This window comes from Tarenaya hassleriana, unplaced genomic scaffold, assembly GCF_000463585.1.
Source record: "Tarenaya hassleriana unplaced genomic scaffold, ASM46358v1 Cleome8, whole genome shotgun sequence".
Lineage (NCBI taxonomy): Eukaryota > Viridiplantae > Streptophyta > Magnoliopsida > Brassicales > Cleomaceae > Tarenaya > Tarenaya hassleriana.
The window spans coordinates 1,160,979-1,177,098 of NW_010970490.1; the positions used below are offsets into that span (position 1 = coordinate 1,160,979).

At 38.4% G+C, this 16,120-nt stretch overlaps 2 protein-coding genes, 1 long non-coding RNA gene and 1 other non-coding gene across 11 annotated transcripts; 1 reads left to right on the forward strand and 3 right to left on the reverse strand.

Annotated features, from left to right (window-relative positions):
- The first annotated feature begins 87 nt into the window (after positions 1 to 87).
- LOC104802245 lies at positions 88 to 2,239 on the forward strand. Of its 2 annotated transcripts, none has more exons than XR_770005.1 (3): positions 88 to 180; positions 276 to 378; positions 1,015 to 1,249. It is a non-coding gene; the product is annotated as an uncharacterized LOC104802245 (long non-coding RNA). The 2 variants fall into 2 exon arrangements; XR_770004.2 differs by lacking the exon at positions 88 to 180 and adding an exon at positions 1,984 to 2,239 and having other exon boundaries at positions 188 to 378; positions 1,015 to 1,159.
- TRNAG-GCC lies at positions 1,248 to 1,318 on the reverse strand. The gene has a single exon. It is a non-coding gene; the product is annotated as a tRNA-Gly (tRNA).
- Positions 2,240 to 2,988: 749 nt separating the features above from the next.
- Positions 2,989 to 4,051, reverse strand: LOC104802246 (transcriptional regulator SUPERMAN). The gene is made up of 2 exons (XM_010525743.1): positions 4,017 to 4,051; positions 2,989 to 3,911 (listed from the first exon to the last, which is right to left on the reverse strand). The coding sequence occupies exon 2, from the start codon at positions 3,891 to 3,893 to the stop codon at positions 3,264 to 3,266; it is 630 nt and encodes a 209-aa protein (XP_010524045.1). The 5' UTR covers positions 3,894 to 3,911; positions 4,017 to 4,051; the 3' UTR covers positions 2,989 to 3,263.
- Positions 4,052 to 4,733: 682 nt separating this feature from the next.
- Positions 4,734 to 13,927, reverse strand: LOC104802247 (myosin-16). Of its 7 annotated transcripts, none has more exons than XM_019201235.1 (26): positions 12,144 to 13,925; positions 11,878 to 12,058; positions 11,472 to 11,615; positions 11,228 to 11,373; positions 10,976 to 11,132; positions 10,612 to 10,670; positions 10,332 to 10,491; positions 10,108 to 10,257; positions 9,886 to 10,022; positions 9,656 to 9,802; positions 9,458 to 9,559; positions 9,044 to 9,101; positions 8,861 to 8,962; positions 8,362 to 8,399; positions 8,152 to 8,278; positions 7,887 to 8,057; positions 7,612 to 7,743; positions 7,424 to 7,533; positions 7,236 to 7,296; positions 6,906 to 7,083; positions 6,563 to 6,768; positions 6,336 to 6,455; positions 5,964 to 6,191; positions 5,670 to 5,809; positions 5,243 to 5,499; positions 4,734 to 5,092 (listed from the first exon to the last, which is right to left on the reverse strand). In XM_019201235.1, the coding sequence occupies exons 2-26, from the start codon at positions 12,001 to 12,003 to the stop codon at positions 5,088 to 5,090; spliced, it is 3,261 nt and encodes a 1,086-aa protein (XP_019056780.1). In that variant the 5' UTR covers positions 12,004 to 12,058; positions 12,144 to 13,925; the 3' UTR covers positions 4,734 to 5,087. The 7 variants fall into 7 exon arrangements, with proteins under 7 accessions (XP_019056780.1, XP_019056779.1, XP_019056777.1 ...); XM_019201234.1 differs by having other exon boundaries at positions 4,734 to 5,070; positions 11,878 to 12,006; positions 12,580 to 13,923; XM_019201232.1 differs by having other exon boundaries at positions 4,734 to 5,070; positions 12,580 to 13,923.
- Between the last annotated feature and the right edge of the window lie 2,193 nt (positions 13,928 to 16,120).

Genomic DNA, 16,120 nt, shown 5'->3' on the forward strand with positions numbered 1-16,120 from the left:
ATTCGTCAGAAGGAGCAAGTACTACGCGGGAACTCGTCTCCTTTATATAGCTTTTCACTCTTTAACCAACTTCTCTTTTGGCCCCACAAAAGTTATAAAATTCTAATAAGGCCCCGATATTTTTTAGATATTACACGGGAGGGCGTCTTGGTCGTCCGTCCATGAATCTAAGAACTTTAGGTCACTTCCTTCTCTGTTTTGGATTCAAATTACGAAAGCTGGTCGATTCTACATCTCAACCGTGTTCTTGCGCCGTTTGTGTTTCGAAATCGCAGATCCAGGTGAAATTCGAAAGAATCTGAGGAACTTTGTTTGAAGCACAGTCGAAAGGGTCGGAGGATTTACATCTTTGTTCGCTTGATTCATGAACCCTAGAAGGTTAGCTATATTGAATCCTTGAAATTCCAGTCCTTCAACGCATCGATCTGATTTCGGAAACATGTATATATATATATATATATATCTGTTCGTGGATTGCGTGTTCCATGGATTAGGGGTCATCGCTGTTAGCCTAAAGATCCAATAATGGATCTGAAGGAACACTGATTTCTAGTGGTGGATAGGGTAGGATTGCCTTATAGAATTTGTGATCAGACTGAATTTCAATCACGAATCAACTTCGAAGCTTCGTAATTTGAGTCCGTTTCGCTGAAAGGACTCAATCGGTATCAATTTCGATTTGGATACGAATTTCAGTGGCTTTGGCGATGAAATGAACATTATGAACTCGAAAGAAACACTGTTTGGGTCTTACTTCATTTGGTACGGGTTAAGTAAATAATGATTCCGTACACAGCAGCTGATCTGCTATCTTGCAAGTGACTCACGGAGTTTGGCTTTGTCGACATCCTGAACAAGAGTTCCTTAGATCTGGTATCGTTTTTGCACATGTTAACTGATGTCTGAGCATTTTGAGAGGTTATTGTTTCAGAGTTCTTTCATCTACCGAACCTTACAACTAAAAATGGATGGTTGTTGTATATGTTATCATTGCTGAGGCCTAAAATCGTGCAGGGAGAATCGTGGGGCTAGAAGTTCCCTCTTCGACGGAATGAACACGAGAATGAACGAGCCTTGGAAGGATTCCAGGACAGAGTCAATTTTCTGAAACGGGTAAAGCTTTAAGAAATGCTAAACCAAAACCGGCTCGACATACCCGGTACGTATTAACAATGGGGCCGAATGAACGTGTGAAATGGGCCATTGGGCCGTTCACTTGGGGCCAAGAGTTAAAAAATTTAAAACTTTGCACCAGCCGGGAATCGAACCCGGGTCTGTACCGTGGCAGGGTACTATTCTACCACTAGACCACTGGTGCTTGATTTGTAAATTTTATACTTACATTAAAAGTTTTTCATCTTACACGATAACAAAACCTAGTCTAGTCAGGAATATGCTCAACAACGTTACTAAGCTCATGTCCACCAAACCATATATATAGACCTAACCTAATAGATTGTAGATGCATGGATTTGGTAAAGAAAAGGGAAATGAATTTTACAATTATTTTGTGTGAGGGATTTTCAGAAATATATGTGAAAAAAAAGAAGAAATGTTAGGAGGGGTGAAATTGTTCCCTCACACATCACTCGACTATTAATACGTATATTTCACAAAAATGGCAAGAGTTGGAGGAGCTTGTTAGAAAATAAAAATAAAAATAAAATAGAAGTTTCTAAATAAGGAAAGGCCATCATGGCTTATCCTGACATCAAACATTTGTGGGGAACATGAAAAATGTCAGATTGTTTTCATTCCTCGGAAAAACACTAACATCCCATGTGTCCCTACCCAAACATACCACTTTCCTGTTTCCCTTTTGCATCAATCCATTCGGCTAAATCCTAATCTTGTTTGGTACACTCTTGGCTCTCTCTCTCTCTCTCTAAATCAAAACTCCCAAGCATTGAGTAATCGTTTTTTTAAAAAACAAAGCTACTGTTATACGATAAATTCGATCCATATGATCCATTTTTATTTCAGATATATGGACTAACAAACCCCCCAAAGAAGATACAACATTGGGCGTTACAGAGAATGTATATGTGCGCTAAAATACCATCCATTCGGTTTATTGGTGCATTTGTTGCATGTAACGCAAGTTGAAAAAAACGCTGGCCTTTGCTAAGTTTGCCAAACCCCTGAAATTATTAACTCGTTATGATGTAAACATACTCTTTCTTGGTCTTAGATTTTCACCATTGGGAAGGATGATCTTGATATGTTTGATTTGTCTATGCGTTCACAGCTCTCACATTTGTTCGATCTTTTGTTTTTTAAACGAGCTTTGTCGGCCTTGGGATCATATATTTAAAGAATGCATGCACAAGCACGTTAGAGTGAAAAAGAAACTCAAATGTTTCTAATGCACGAAACTACTCTTCCTATTCACCAATGTCCTAAGCTATATATGATTTTAAACCCTAGACCCGTGGAGCTTTCATATACATTTATGTGTGTAAACAGATATGCATGTACACACACATATATATAATATGTAACATCCACATATATTGCAAATCAAAGGTGACATCACTTGAATGGTACTCCCGAAGAAATGAAAGCCGATTCTTGCATGAGAAAGTTTAACACGAACCATCCAAGTGGTTCATGCCATGCATGAAAATGGAATTTTCATTATCACATGTATGCGTGTATGTATGTTATGTCTGTGTATACACTGTTCATTAGTCAATTTCACATCATCTCCCTTTCTCTATGTTTCATAGTACATATTCTTTGCATGCGTATGTAACTAATCAACCACATCTACCCGACACGATACATCGACTTTTTAGTGAGCACAAAAAGCCATTCCATTTAAATCCAGTTAATGCGCGCGCGCACACACAGTCTATGTTACAGAGCTTCGTATTATATATAAAACTGTATATTTAGGTTATCGTGATATTTGATCCATAGTAATCGTGTGATGACGAGATTCATTGAGCAGTATAATAGATAAAATACTGTATACAATGTTATAATATAACCATCGAAATATCCAACAACAACAATATGTATTACTGTTGGTTAAATTCAGATTGTTAAATATGCTGAAGGGAAAATAAAGAAGAAGACAAACCCCCCAAAAGAATTTTGGAAATTTTTGTCGACCCTTTTTTTCCTATCTTGTTTACTTGTACTTTAGTCTAGCGTATGATAATAACATTATTCGCCTAAGTACGCGTGGACGAACGCAGATAATACATTTATATAATGATCATCATATATATGCTAACTGTAGTGAAACCATTGAACCTTTAATTCAAGCAGCCTAGTCGAAGCTCCAAGTCCAAGACTTGGTGTTTTGGATCCTTCAAACTCATCTCCAGCTCCAAGCCAACAACTTCAGCAGCTCCTTTCTTCTTCTGATCCTTAGTTGACTTGCCACTTCCTGCTTGGCATGCATCAATGGGGTTCTTGAACTCTCTGGTCCATGGAACAGCACCCTTGTTCTTGTCCTTTTTCCTTGAATCTCCATGTTTAGGGCTCGAAATGTTGAACCGGGTTGGGACAGGACTTGCTTGGGCTTTCTGGGTTGGGTAAGGCTCGTGAGGTGTTGATGACGATGAAGAGAAACAAGTATTAGGGCTAGGGCTAGGGTTAGGGTTAGGGTTAGGGATACATAAGTGGGAAGATCCAAAGATCCAAGAAGGAAGCTGTCTGAGTTTTGCTCTGTCTCTTCTGTGGACATTCATGTGGCCACCGAGAGCTTGAGCAGATTTGAACTCTCTCCGACAGAAGCTGCATGCGTAGTTTCTTGGAGGCCATGGGATCGACCCTTCGTAGAAATGATGACGCTCACTCGAAGAATTCATGAAGTAATTGTGATGATCATTATCATCATCGTCCTCTTGAATCTTGTCTCTGCTGAAATGGTTCCTCTTCATGATCCTTCCTGATCTCTCCTGCACATTTAGAGCATAAAAATAAAGACAATATATCATCAGAATCTCTTGAAACTATAGAGGAAATAATCAAGGAAAGAGAGAAATAGGAAAAGGTGATGAAACCCTAGAGAGATATAGAGGGAGCTTGGAAAACTTTGCTGGGAATCTAAGAAATGATCTATGGTGAAGTATTGTACATTAGATATATGTCAGTGTGGTCATGATTCCTAGTCAAAGGGTCTTTAGATGTACGGTGGATTATCAGTTTATTAGGTTTTAAATCTGTCATGATTGGTCAGAATCAGACAAATTGTACAATATTATAATTGCTATGTTCGATTAGATTGATGAATGGAGGCAAATGAAAAAAAAAAGAACAGAAAAACAAGCAGGTAGTTCCATAATTACAAAACAGGGAGAGAGAGAGAGAGAGAGAGAGAGAGAGAGAGAGAGAGGAATTTAATGAGGCTATACTCATCATGTTCATCTGCTACTGTCTCCTTCTATTTTTGGAAGTTACTTGAGCAAATGTATGTGGTATGGGAACTAAGTTTGGCATCTCTGTTTCTATGTCAAATTCTTGCAGGGGTCTGCCATATAATTCCTGTCTCCACATCCCTTCAATCAATACATTCATCATGTACGTATACACATATACGTATGTCTGCAAGTAAATAGTTCCCACTTGCGATCTCGAGAGATGCATATTTTCACACGTTGTCATAATGATGATAATAATAATAGTAATGGATGGGAAATGGCATCCTATAGAATGCATAATCCAGCTTCAATTCTAGTTTCAGTAACCACATACATCCATACAAAAAAAAAAAAACAGCATATTCAATGAAATATATATTTGACAATAAGATTCTCATCAAAAGAAATGCTTCCAATTATGTTGAAATGGAGGACATAGAAACTGAACACGTTCGGACAAGAGTGTTGCAGTTTGATCTACTCCTAACAGTTAATCTAAAAACCACTCTCTGTGACAAAAAAACTACCAATTACTCTGTGACAACAATGGAACATGAACCAAATATGAGGAGCGGTTATAAGCCAAGTGGATATATATATATATATATATATATATATATATCAGCAGCTTCCAATTCCATCAATCAGAAGTAATCTTCAAAGCCCCCTTCCCTATCACTTTCATAGCTCTCTGAGCCTGCATCATATTATTGTTCAAACTGCAATGTAAGGAATAAATCATTGACCTCTCTAACAATGGAGATAAACTTGTTCATAATGCATGTACAGGAGAAATATAGAAGAAGCCTTGAGGAACCAAACGATATGACCCAGAATCCAGTTCGACATCATGGGCTACTGTAACTGACCTTTGGTTTCTGAGGTTGACAGATCTTGAACTATGACTTGCAACTGATTGGGATTGAAGGCCGAGAAGCTGTCTGAGGTAGGAGATGGAGCGGGGAAAGTGAAATCAGAATCACTGGACGAAGCTTCAGAGTTCTCCGAGCTGTCAGCAAGATCATCCCGCACAACCGGTGATGAAGTGAATGTTGAATTCGACATAGAAGGAGAGCGCAAGATTGACTTCAGCTGCGAGAATTGGTCTGACATAGAGTATAACAGCCTGAAACACACTAAACATGACTTAGCATCAGTAAATGTGCATGATGAAGATATTTCCCACCTATTTGATCTGATTTAGGCTAACCCATGTGTTATAAAACAAGCATGCACCAAATTTGATCCTTTTTATTCTTGTTAACAAGCACGGAGGAAATTAAGAATCAATACTACCTATTCAAAGAGTCTTGAAGGTGATAAACTCTTCTTTCTGTTTCTTCTAACTTTTTCCGCCTTCCCTCACTGAGTTCTTGGACTTCAACATATTTCCTTTCAGAAATGTCTGCTCTCTGTTTCTCAACTTGCAACAAGGCCTACAAAAGTTTATTACAAATATCAAACTTCTTCTCTAATCCAAAATAAGGTATCTATACTGTAAGCAAAGAGATGTTCATATCAAGATATAGAAGCATCCCCGTGTCTAGGGAGAATGATAATAAAGGTGGTGGAAAATTATGCGACCATTACCCTCAGCATTTCGACTTCCACAGTGAGGGACTCTATTTCTGTGTCACGAACAGGAATCATTATTTCACTAACAGTAGGAGAAGCTTCAGTAGCCTTCTCTGCAATCTCACTTTGATCTGAATGTAGTACAACCACCGCCTTATCAACAGAGTCTTCAGCATTGTTAGAAAGCTCCGACTTTTCTTCATGCCCTTTATCTTCTTCTTCTTCTTCTTCTTCTCTGTCTGTCTATAAGCATGAGATTACTTCCATTAGAAGAAAATACTTCCTCTTCCTCACAAGGAAAAACCCTGTTCTGCTCATTTTTATCCGTAGCACTCATTTCATAACTCGGTAAGTATTCACAAAAGCTGCAGAGTTGGCCATACATACCATTTTTGGCTGCTCTAATCGTCTTTTCGCAATTCTTCCCCTGAGTCTACTTTGATAAACAAGGGAAGCCCTTTTCAATTTTTTGAATTCTGAAACAGCTATGTGACAACGCCAATATGCCTGCAAGTTATTTGCACTCGAAAGTCGGTTTCTACAAAAAAGGTATATAAATATAGCAATTTTTCCAAGTAAATCTATTAAGCGTGGAAAAGACTGAAAGATAGGACCTGAATAACAGTTACTGCTCTAGTTTTCAATTTATATCTGAATTCATGACGTGCAGCCAGTGTACGGAAACCCGTCTGCAAAGTTATTGCAGAGGATTTGGTGTTAGTGTAAGCCCTCGTAGCAAGCTGTCTACGTAGGTTTTTCTGAATTTTCATGGCAGCTGCCTCCCTTTTCATGTCCCTGTATATCTTGCGGGCAAGTTTTCCTATGAATAAAAGAATTAGACTTTATCAATGTTTCTGAAAGCTAGAAGACTGAAACCTTTACTAAATTCATGTGAATAACTAACGAACATCAATGCAAAACCTCCCTCTTCCCCATGAACATCTTTGATGGACTCACCTCTCCAGCTAGTCTGTATACGTACTGAAGCCCTTCGCATAAGAATGAAATCTTTTCTTGTCAGATGAGTTTTAACTTGTCGCTGAATAATCCTTGCAGATTCACCTAACACTCTTGTCCTGTGCACATCTAGCTCAGCCATCTGGCCAGCTCTCAGGAAAACTTTGGTTTGTCCTACCTGCAAATGGGATTTTGCATGAACACCCATGACAATGCATTATGCCCTCTTTAATATACAAAAAGCTATATATATATTCTCAAGTTAACTATGATCCTTCTTGGGGAATAGGGTTTCCCATTTTTGTTCTGTAGATCTCCAGAAGTGCTTACCTGGTAACCTGTAAGGCCCACCTTCTCCAGAATCCACTTGCATGCAACATTTTCTTCGTACCTGTTTATCAATGCATATTAATGAAACTACAGTTAGAAAACTCAACGAGCAGGTTGGCAGACACAAAAAGAAATGTTATGCTTGAAAACAGTTCTCTTAATTTGGTAAAATAAGAACTGATACGTACTCTCCTTTCAAAATTTCCGGCGCGAGAATCGTAAACCGGTTTAAGAACTCAATAAAAGTCCTATTAGTAGGGTATCCAGCACATTTCACTCTGATGGCCTCCAGAACACCCTACATCAAACAAAGAGCACATAAAGCCTTAGAAACATTCAAATAATTTGGATAATATAGTTTAAAGGAAATACTTACCCCAGAACGTAACTGATGCAAGACATTAGCATTTTCAAATACAGCTGGTTGCAAAACATTGTTTGGCTTAACACATCTGATATAGTGGGGTTCTGTAGAGTTTAGTATCTCCATCAGCTGCATTAATTGTAGCTGCACCAATTACATAAAAATGTCAGATCTTGCAGATGGTGATCGTGGAATCAAAAGCTCTGCAGTAATCTGCTGTGTGTGGACCGACCATCCACTCCAATTCATAAGGTAAAATAGTTCTAACGTTTTTGCAGACATGTTACCTTGAAACGAGCACCAATCGATGAGAACTTAGAAGATTTGCTGCCCTCTCTAGACAGAGGAGGGAAGAGGCCTGACACAAAAGAGCATTTGGAAGCACTTAACAAATCCTGATGTTCAGGGACAACATAGTCTTTGTTTTTGTCCAAAAATTGATCTGACTGATATTGAACCTGAAAAAGGAGTGCATGGAGTACGAAGCTTCAAAATCATAACCATAACTAATTTCAATGACAAAAGAAACAGGAAGTGTGAAATTTAACTTACATCTCCTGCATAATGAGCTATCGTAAAGTCAGATCGAGTTAATTTTGGTTTGACGAAGCGTTTATGATCTTTGAACGTCTGATAGAGCTTCTCAGAAAATGTTTCAGGAGTTGACTTTGGTAGCATACTGCAAGAAAGAAAACACTTAAGTAAAGATGTTGCTTGGAAACAACTACTATGAAAGAGCAAGCCAAGAAGATTGTACTCTACCATGCTTCATCAAGAAGAGCAATAATACCACCTGGTTTCTGTAAAAACGAATGTAATCAGATTTCTAAACACAAAGCCTGGCACAAGGAAACTAAATGATTAAAGAATAATAGGAAAAGCGGACTAGAGACCCTTCTTCATGACTTATCTTCGGGTCATCAAGACACCCAGTGAGAATTTGAGACAGACAGAAGTCTTGCATGTTTTCATGAACTTACTCCAGGTGATCATCTAATGATTTATCTACGAAGAAATTCCCCATGCCTTTTAGTCCACAAGTATGGACAACAATTCTAATAACATAGGCAGTTAGTTACTAGTTAGGTTGTACTAGTGTAGTTTAATAGAAGACAGAAATCTCTAAAAGGGAAGTCTAATGTTTCAATTTTTTAAATTGGTGGTCAACATCATATGAGGAACCCGTCCCTGTATGTGCAAGTAATAGTCATTGTTCAGTCAGGGAAAGCAAATGGAGAAAGAGAAGGAAGACACCACAAACCTTCTCAATGAGATCCACAACATCTTGATTATCGACAAACTCCACATAGCTCCAATCTATTTCCTCTTTCTGGTAGTCATCTTGCTCCATTTTGAATACATGCTGAAGAGTGTTAATGACCACAGATCAATCACTGAACCATTAAGTCAAATCAGTTGCCAACACATATGACTGACCTCGTACCTGGTTGAAATGTTGTTGCAGCTTTTCGTTGGTGTAGTTGATACAGAATTGCTCAAAACTGCACCAGAAGTTTACACGAGTTGGTGAACTGAAGCAAAGGCTAAATAAAGTGCTTGATGTTAGAGACAGTTCTTTAGATCATACAACCTATACAAAAGCACCATCTACCTAAGATCATGTAGCCAAAAGGTAGCTAAAGCAAACCAGTGTTTGTTTAACAAATAAAATTTATAGAGGTATTCTGGTCACTGCAGTAATTCAACAAAATTTGCATTCTATTCTATTGTTTATACCGAAGTCAAGAAAACATAAAAAATCATCTCTGCAATGGATGGCAGAGGCTTAGTATGTTAACAAGGTCATCATCACGAACACATGCATGCACTGTAAATTATGTATGTTATCTGCTGTCACCTATTAGTTTTAAAGCTCTCGAAACCATAGATGTCAAGGACTCCAATCAAACGCCTTGAGTGAGGATCTTGTCCAATAGAGACATTGATTTTGTCTACCAACCTGGAAACAATAACAGGGAGTAAATTGTGGAAACCTCCCTCATAGTTCAGTGAGATGAGAAAACAATTACAAATTTGAATTTTGACGCAGAATTACCAATCAAATAGTCGCGAGTATATTGTCTTTGCTAAACCATCCCTGCTAATGGCAGCACCATGAGGATCAAGACTTCTCTTGATAACTTCCTCTGGGGTGACCATCATTCGCTTACACAGAGCATCTTCTATGGCAAGGGGATCACACCTAAAACAAAGAATTTCGGTCATTACTAGAGATTGTTACAGAAATGGCCATCAAGTTGGAAAACTATAAGGCCCATATGATACATGAGCAGTTCTGATGTCATTTGGAGATGAAAGGCAGATTGTTCGTCTTTAAGAAACGACGAGTCAGCTTCTTCTCCCTTGGAAAATTCAATGTTACCAAGATGGAGAATGGCAGCCACAACTCTGAAAATTGCATCCTGAGGAGACAAAAGGAGCGGAATTATTCTTTTTAACAATTAAGAGGTGGTATGGCAGGCATATCGGAAAGGAGAAAGACCAGACCTGTTCATTCTCACTTATTCCAACCACATTCATAGCCCTTCTGGTAGCAAGATACTCTTGTGCATCATTTACACCATCAAGTTCATAGCAGCTAGACTGATTAAGATAGCGAAACGACTTAGGATCTCCCAACTTGTACCGCTCAATATCCTGCAGAATTTAGTCTCATTTGTTACAAGTAAGGACTATATGGTTAAGGGTGCGGGGGAACTGAGATAGTCTACCTGTGGTGGGGCTGCACAAAGAAGATAAAAGCAGTGGTAGTTACGTTCAGGATCTGAAATTTGGCAAACACGAGACCTTTCTAGAAGGTAAGTTCTGATGGCGGCCCCTGATATTTGGCCCAAGTCATCAAATTGAATCTCCACGAATTTCCCAAAACGACTGGAACAAGAGAAGGTGACATGAATTTCTCTGTTGCTAACCAGTAGGGTAAAAAAAGCGAGCAGGAAAGGGGAAGGAGAAAGACAATGGAGGACCTGGACAATCAAGCTTTATGTTTACCTGGAATTGTTGTTCTTAACAGTCTTTGCATTTCCAAAAGCCTCGAGAACTGGATTTGACTGTAAGACCGACCATTGGTTAGAAATAAACTAGATCCAAAACTAAAAGACGAAGTAGACTAGCAACACAATATAAATAAGCAGGAGCAGGATATCTACTTTTGCAAACCAAATAATCAGGAAAGCATAAAACAACCGAAAGAACTCCTCTCAAGAGCAAGTGTAAGGGGAAGGAACTCCGAAGCATTGGCCTTTCTTTCTCATTAACAGCTAGAAGATCATTATTTAGGTGGTAAGAAAGAAGTAAATCAACCAAGTTTGGACAGACTTCAGAATTTCTAGCAACTTGGATCATCAGAACTTACTTCCAGAACTTGCTTTTCAACTGTTCGCCCTTCAGCTGCAGCATGTCCTCCCAAGTATGCAAGGTAGCGCATGAGCATTTTAGTGGTCTCCGTCTTTCCAGACCCACTTTCACCGCTGACCAATATGGACTTATTCCTGCCCTCATTAACCATTTCCCTGTTTCAAATTTATTCAAACTAATAAACAAAACCATCTCCGACACTTTCATGGGAAATGATTACAAGAATGAACAATTACAAGCTTGCACTCACCGAAATGCAACACCACCAATCGCAAAAACATGAGGGCTCGTGTCTTTGAATGAGGCCTCTCTATACTTCTCCATAATGTCAACACCATAGAGATGTGGGAGTCCTTGAAAGGGATTGATGGCGATAAGAATGTTTCCTGTATAGGTCTGTCATGATGTCAAAATATTATAATAAACCTCTATACATGTGTTAACTAATGGTTCCTACCAAAACCAAAGACCAAGACAAAAAAAAATCGTCTTACATAAATCTCATCTATCTCATATCTGGTGGCCAAGTTGTGGAGAACTGCAGGCTCATGCAAATAAGACAGTTTTGTCATGTCCTCTACTCCCTCTGCAGGAGCTTCGACGTCCTTTGGATAAAGTCTTGATAAATTAGCAACAACCTGAGCAGTACAAGAGAGTGTGAAGCAGAGGTAAGCAAAACAAAATAGCACCCATTAGAGACTGAAGTGGCATTTGACAAAAAAAAAAGAAAGATTGAAACCTGTGCATGGAGAAAAAAAATGATCAAATTTCCAACCATTCACCTCTAAATTATATAAGGCATGAAAGCCCCATTATTCAACGATGAGGACGAGTCATTAAAGAAAGACAAAAGCAATAGGACTGAGAATACTGTTAGATAACTGATGAATCATGCTTTACCTCTTTGCCATCACCGGTTTTAACCTCTGCTTCATCCCCCTTGATATTTAGTACAACCCCATCAGTCCATGCTATTTCTGTATCTTCAACCCAAACATGGGAATCCACAGCTATATTTGCAGCCATTCACTGAGAATTTCTAATATTAAGTAAGTACCACAAACTTTTTCAAGATCCCAACCTACAGATTAAAAGAGGAATATGTTATGACACATACAACAGATGCAAGTGCAGGTATGGAAGTTTATTCTTTCTTCATTTCTTACATAAACATGCAATTCCTTGTGCATCTGACCAATGAAAATCTCGATTCCCCACATTATAGAATCCTAACGCGCACAATTTTTTCTGGAATAATTGAGCTTTCAGCTCTTGCATAGTAAAGAGCGTTACTAAGACCTTCCAAAAGGCTAACCTTCAACCAGCCCTTACTCAAATATCACTGAGATCTCTGACCGTTTTGGCATTGTAACTATAGAAATACAATAATCCATCTAAACGGAGAGCCCTCAAATCACATTTTGCTACTTGATGTAAGGATATGAAAAAGAGAATCAATCTCCACAAAGATATGAACACAAGCAGTACCCTCAAACACGCAAAACATCAACAATCCGGATCGACGAAGCTAGATGAGCCTCAGAACACGAATCTTAAGAGAACATTCGGGCAAGATGAGGGATTTAAGCATCCGAAGAATACCGAACCGACGAGTGCGGGAAATGGGTTGACGTCTTAGCTTGTTTGTTCTTCTTCACGTCGTCTTCTTCTCGCTTGTAGCATGGCCGTGACGAATGATTTTTCTCTCTCTCTCATGGCGCGTCATCGGTTTCTGCAGGGAGTGACGCACAAACTTCCCTTGGATTTCGCCATTCCTGTGGCTGTGGACGCCACTGTCTCTCTCCTTCCCTCCCAATTTTGGCGGAGAAACCCTCACTTTTTATACCATTGTCCATGTCACCTCCCGGATCCGACATGAACCCGAACCCACCCAACCCAGGAATCGAAAAGTTCCAATTTTTATAGAATTCTCCTAATTTCAACAATTGATTGTTCCAGAGGAACTTCCATGCCGGGCAAGTTCCGCCAATGTTCGGTCCTAAAACCCTGTCCCTTTTCCGTGAGAAAAAAAAAAAACTAGCTTTATCTTACAGTCGTAGGTGTAAACCCCGGTTTTTTTCTTTGGCATATTTCTGAAAAGACCAGTTTTTTTTCTTTTTCTTCTTCGTCACGATGGAATCAAAGACTTCGAGCAGGGGGGACGGCTCTGCAGTTGGTGAACTAGGAACCCTAGCTCTGAGAACCATCTGCAAACCCATCTCGGACCGCCTAAAGAAAGAAGCTGGAATTCGGCCGAGATTCCGACAGTTCATCATCACGATTGCCCAGGACCTCGGGACCTGTCCCCTTCCGATCATGGGTTGTCCTGAACATTGACATGGCCGGCTGATCATGTCTGAGAAATGATGCTTTTGATCTGGTACTTGAAAATGTTTGTTCGTCTCGAGATATTGGTGGAGGGCTTTTGGATTTTGGATCTTCTTAAGGCTTTCAAATGGTGAATCTTGCGTCATAAAGCTTCGTCGTTTCCCTTCAGCAAAATTTTAGGTCAGATCACACTGGAAATTTCAACCCAATCAGGCCTTAGACCAGCGTGTTAACTTCAAGTACGGTAGAGCTACTCGCCCTTTAAACGAGGAGGGAGAGAGCCATCGAGGCTGCCGCAGATCTTCTCGAGGGAACTTTTTCGTATACGCATCTTCTTCTTTCGGGTATTACATCGCTAGTTTATCTGAAATTGCAATCTCTCAGTTACAAATCTCCGCCTGTCTTCTTGGTCGGGTTCTTGAGATGATACTGTTCTGTTCATTCAAAGTCTTGCTCTTCAGGCAAGAACCGTAGAAGCGATGAGTTAAAGAAGGAGATTGGAGAGATCAGGCGGAAAATGACTTATTTAAAGAAAGATTTCAGAAATTGATTTTTTTAAGATTTTTTTTTTTAAATCTTTGCAGTTTCCGTTGGAGATTCTTTATCCGGAACTTGGAGATAACTACACCGTATTTAACCGCAGTTAAGATTTCCCGACAAATGAAACTGCAGTCACGTTGCTTCTGCTTCCCACTTTTATTATATAATAAATTATTTTTAAAATTTTTGAATAATAATAATAATATTAATAAAATAAATTAATAAAATGCTGTGATTTATTGAATGTGTGATACGAAACCCTATTTCTTTTCACTCTTTTCATTTTTTCTTAATCTTCAACTGCAATATATATATATAATAATGTTGCAGTGAAACATGTACGAAATCGATACGGAAAATGTCTTTGCAGTTCCTTAGTTTTTATGTCGGTGTCGTTTTCGGTGATCTTGGTAATTTTCATTTGTATGCTCCTTTTTCATTTTCCTTTTTATTTAATCTTTATGAGACGATATTTTTATGCTGTTAGATGCATTTCTGACGGAAAATCCATTATTTTATTTTCAAGGACTCTGCCCTTAAAATTGGTATTAAATAATTTTTTTTCTTTATAGAATTCCGCATAATATTTTTTATATTTTCTGGTTCAGACTACATTACATTATTCACATCAAATCCTAGGATCAGACACATTTGATCATTCCAATGTTCTAAAAAAAATAGCTGAGGCCTTTTTTTTCCTAAATGATGTACCTATTCAACAATTAGAATTTAAAATAGCATCTTTTACGAGTAATTTGCTGGTTTTGTCGGTTGTTAACCGGTTATATATTGATAATGTGGAATTACACATATAGAAGCACTTTATATAAAGTGGAATAATCAATAATAATGTGATTTTTGTAACCACAATTTTCCACGTGTGATTTGTGAGATGTAGAACATTCTAAGCAATGGGTCCAATTTCATCTTCACCGTCTTCAAAAGAAATTTTGTTAGGATGCAAACATCTATCATTTTTTTTTTTTTTTGAGAGAGAGAGAGAGGAAACGCACATGCAATGCAAGCACACTTTAGCAGGAACGTGTATTAATTGGCAAGCACTATCTTGACAAGGGAAGATGGAACCATTACTCCTATATTAACTATTATTAATTAATTCCTCAGTTCGATTATACTCTTAATTTAAATTATAAGTAAAGGTTAATTATCTCTCTCTAATCATCAATCATAGCATATATTCCGCACTTTTCCAATTTAACTACTAACTAAATTCCACATATTTTTTTATTTGTTCATTTATTTTCATATATAGGCCGAAGTTGCCTCGAAACTAACTACATCTCCTCTTCATAACAAGATTTTGATAAAAAAAAAAAAAAAGTTTGATAATAAGGATCATGTCTCCGCATCATGATCTTTGATTGTTGGAAGTTATATATAAATAAACTGCATATTCTTAGGGTAATAATTGAAGCATGAGTGAGGAGAAAATGGTGGGTTGGGTGTGGTTTTCGGACAAAGCAGATCACGTGGCCTGACACATGAACATGATTCCTTCTTCTTCCTTTTGCTTTGCCTTTCACAGACAGCTCATCTCTCTTCCCATTATAGTCCTTTTTATTCTTCCTTTTTGCATTTTCGCCCATAATATATTAGTGTTGAATTTCGATGGGGATCATCTTGTTATTTTGAGTATACACGCGTGAATCATGAAGATTATATATATAAGTTACGACGAAGTTAAACGCATTTCGATTCGCGTTTTGATATTTCCTCTTTTCGGCTAATGCACATATATATATATATATATATGTATTCAGCGTTTGATAAGATATACTATATATGCATCTTGATCCGTCGATTCAATCCCTAGAAGCTACAATGATATATATTCACGTCATGTGAAAATTTAATAACGACTAGAGAGGTACGCAATCTAGCTATACCGGCGTGAGAGTTTTCGGAACACGCAGAAACTCGACATGCAATACGTTTTTATGTATAAAAGAAGATGATAAACGTTCTATAACCGCGAGGTGGGCGTGGCGTGCATGATAGTTCAAAGGAGCACGGGAATGAATGTTTTAGGGAGGATGGCATATATATATATATATAATATGCATATACATAATGGGAAGACTGTATATGTATAAAGGGTCACAGGGGCACGTGCTCCTGATTCTCGATCGCTCCTCTTTGGATTGAAATCATACTGCGGGGGGCGACTTTCCAGTAATACCGATTGAAACCTCTCTACCAACCAGCTGTTTCATAGCTGTCCGATCTCTCTCTCTCTCTCTCCCCCCCCCCCCCC